Source organism: Brassica oleracea, chromosome C4, assembly GCF_000695525.1.
Source record: "Brassica oleracea var. oleracea cultivar TO1000 chromosome C4, BOL, whole genome shotgun sequence".
Lineage (NCBI taxonomy): Eukaryota > Viridiplantae > Streptophyta > Magnoliopsida > Brassicales > Brassicaceae > Brassica > Brassica oleracea.
In genome coordinates, this window is record NC_027751.1 from 6,870,617 (window position 1) to 6,871,608 (window position 992).

The 992-nt window shown below is 45.1% G+C and overlaps 1 protein-coding gene across 1 annotated transcript in view; it reads right to left on the reverse strand.

Annotated features, from left to right (window-relative positions):
- Nucleotides 1-829, reverse strand: part of LOC106337974 — a 6,312-nt gene extending 5,483 nt beyond the window's left edge. The window contains exons 1-2 of the mRNA XM_013777056.1: nucleotides 613-829; nucleotides 94-420 (exon numbers count right to left, since the gene is read on the reverse strand). Coding sequence (XP_013632510.1) covers nucleotides 94-420; nucleotides 613-829 — 544 coding nt within the window. The remainder of the gene's footprint in view (nucleotides 1-93; nucleotides 421-612) is intronic.
- Nucleotides 830-992: the final 163 nt, after the last annotated feature.

Here is a 992-nt window from a genome sequence, read left to right on the forward strand (position 1 = left end):
CATCTTGAAACAAATCTTGTACTCTCATTGCTGCTACCAAAGACACGGTCATACTAGGACTGATTCCATAGTATACCATCTCTGGTCGTTTACCTCTGCCAAACAACAACCTTCCCTTTCCACAGTCGATCTGAACTCTGTAGCTCGATAACCAATCCATTCCAAGGATTACTTCGTACCCTTTCAAAGGCACGACTAACAAATCTGCCACAAACTCTTTGCCTTGAATGACCAATGGAACATTCTTGATACACTGATCTGCTTGAAGGGTTCGGTCTGCGGGGGTCAAGACGGCCACGTTTATCCTGTCAACCACAAAACAATCCCAAAACCGGGCAGCTACTTCAGGGGTCACAAAACTATGTGTTGCCCCCGAGTCGAACAATACATGTGTGGGTTTACCAGCAACATGTATGGTTCCTGCCACAGTAACCCAATCAACAATATCTCAATCACAAAAACTAATCAAAATTCGCACAACCATCAATCATCAATCCAAAATTTCTAAACGCGCAACCTAGCGATCAAGCAATCTATACTTAACCAGCATACTAACTAGGTTTCAACAACTAAATTCCATTCAATAAACAGAGGAGGTTAAGCACCCAATACCTGTGATGGGACCGCTTGACGGTCCTGCATTGTCTGGGTTTTCTACCCCTAAGGCATAAACTCTACCTCCTAGGTTTTGTTTCTTTGGTGCTGGCTCAATAGCTGGACGGCTAGGGGGAGCTCGGATCGCGAGAGGGGTCGCAGGGATTGGCTTGTTTGGACATGACGATGCATAATGGCCCTTCCTTCCACAGAAGAAACAAGTAACATCTTCCATCCTCAGCGATGAATAACCCTGCTGGTTACTCCATGGGTTATTCCGCTGATTTTTTGGACAAAACCTCGAAATATGTCCCGGATGATCACATGTGTAACATACTCCAGTGTTATCAAGATTGTTGGCTTGGCCTCCAAATCCTCGCCCTTTGCCTTTGTTAGAT